The sequence below is a fragment of the Aplysia californica genome, unplaced genomic scaffold (genome assembly GCF_000002075.1).
Source record: "Aplysia californica isolate F4 #8 unplaced genomic scaffold, AplCal3.0 scaffold01260, whole genome shotgun sequence".
In the NCBI taxonomy this organism is placed as follows: Eukaryota; Metazoa; Mollusca; class Gastropoda; order Aplysiida; family Aplysiidae; genus Aplysia; species Aplysia californica.
In genome coordinates this window covers 63035-64409 of record NW_004798530.1, presented here as the reverse complement: position 1 = coordinate 64409, position 1375 = coordinate 63035, and the positions used below count along the sequence as shown (strand labels likewise).

Here is a 1375-nt window from a genome sequence, read left to right as displayed (position 1 = left end):
TTGAGGCTTGTGACTTGAACTAGGGGCTTGTGAGCACGAGCGGGTTTGCTACCGGGGTACAGCCCTAGTAGACAGTTAGATGTTCAACAATCTTCTTCAGTAAAATAATCTAGATCTATGTTGGAGAGGTAAAGGTCTGAACAGGAATCCTGTAAACATTATGGACCCAACTGGAAGACTGCGTATGATTCTGCTTAACTTTGACCAAATCAGCAACAAGAGGATAAAAAGAAAGATTTTTAATAAGCCCTACCGCGAAGAAGACAGGCATTAATGTCTAGCCCAGACTCCCTTCTCAAAAGAAAAGGAAGTCGTGTTTCCCAGATGACGTCACAGATACCGCCATGATGGCCCCACAGAGAGTGGAGGCCCCGGGTGTGCATGGTTGGTCAAGTCAGTTCCGAATGGAGAAAAAGGATTTTACTATAGTGCGTTAAAAAAATTCGGGGCGCAACTTATTGTCAAATATTTCCTCACTATCAAACATAGACTCTCCAGCTTTGCGTCTTAACAGATCAATATTTTTGTAAACGCCTGTTAGCTGTATTCTGCAAATTCCTTAGTAAAAGCTGATAAAAAATCTAAGTTGATGCTTTCTGCAGATTTTAAAAAAGATTTACAACTGGGGCAATATCGCTGTTAAGAGCACGTCCGTCACTTATTTTCTAATCGCGACATTGTGATTATTGAACGTAAGTTTAAAACTTTTAATGCAAGAAAGTGTTTATCATAAAATTAATTTCTTGCAACAAGTTTTGCCACTAAAAAGTGTCATTGGTGACACATGCACATGATGACATTCAAAATAATATAGACAAACACATGCACACATACATACACACGCACACACACACACACGCGCGTGCACAAACACACACACACACACACACAAACAAACACACACACACACACACACACACACACACACATCCCACAATACTCACAATAAGTAACTAGGGTCCAGCTGGCTATCAGGAATCCTGTCCGAACTGCAGCCTGTGAGCAAGACACAGACAAAAACCTTCTGTCAGCGTTCCACGTGAGTGTAGTCTGTGTATAGTCTGTCGTCACGGAGAAATAGGAGGAAAACCCCGAGGACACAGTACATATCGTGTAAGATCCTTGACTTGTTACACATCTTGCTGCTGTTCTTTTAACTGCCGCCAGCTGCACTTCCCACACCAAGTCAGCACTACCTTCATCAGTGTTGTATGCACATGTACGAGAGATGCTCGTCCCCTCCTCTGTAGGGCCCAAATCCTGACCTAATGGTGGAAACAAACTCTTTCTTATAATATGTGTCGGTATGTCATAGTGGGTGTGTGTGTGTGAGAGAGAGAGAGAGAGAGAGAGAGAGGGGGGGGAGAGAAAGAGA

At 42.9% G+C, this 1375-nt stretch overlaps 1 protein-coding gene across 1 annotated transcript in view; it reads right to left on the bottom strand.

The window, feature by feature from the left end:
- Nucleotides 1-1375, bottom strand: part of LOC101845209 — a 19380-nt gene that overhangs the window by 5196 nt on the left and 12809 nt on the right. Inside the window, exon 4 of the mRNA XM_005112395.3 lies at nt 945-1265. Within this exon, the coding sequence (XP_005112452.1) occupies nt 945-1265 (321 nt within the window). The remainder of the gene's footprint in view (nt 1-944; nt 1266-1375) is intronic.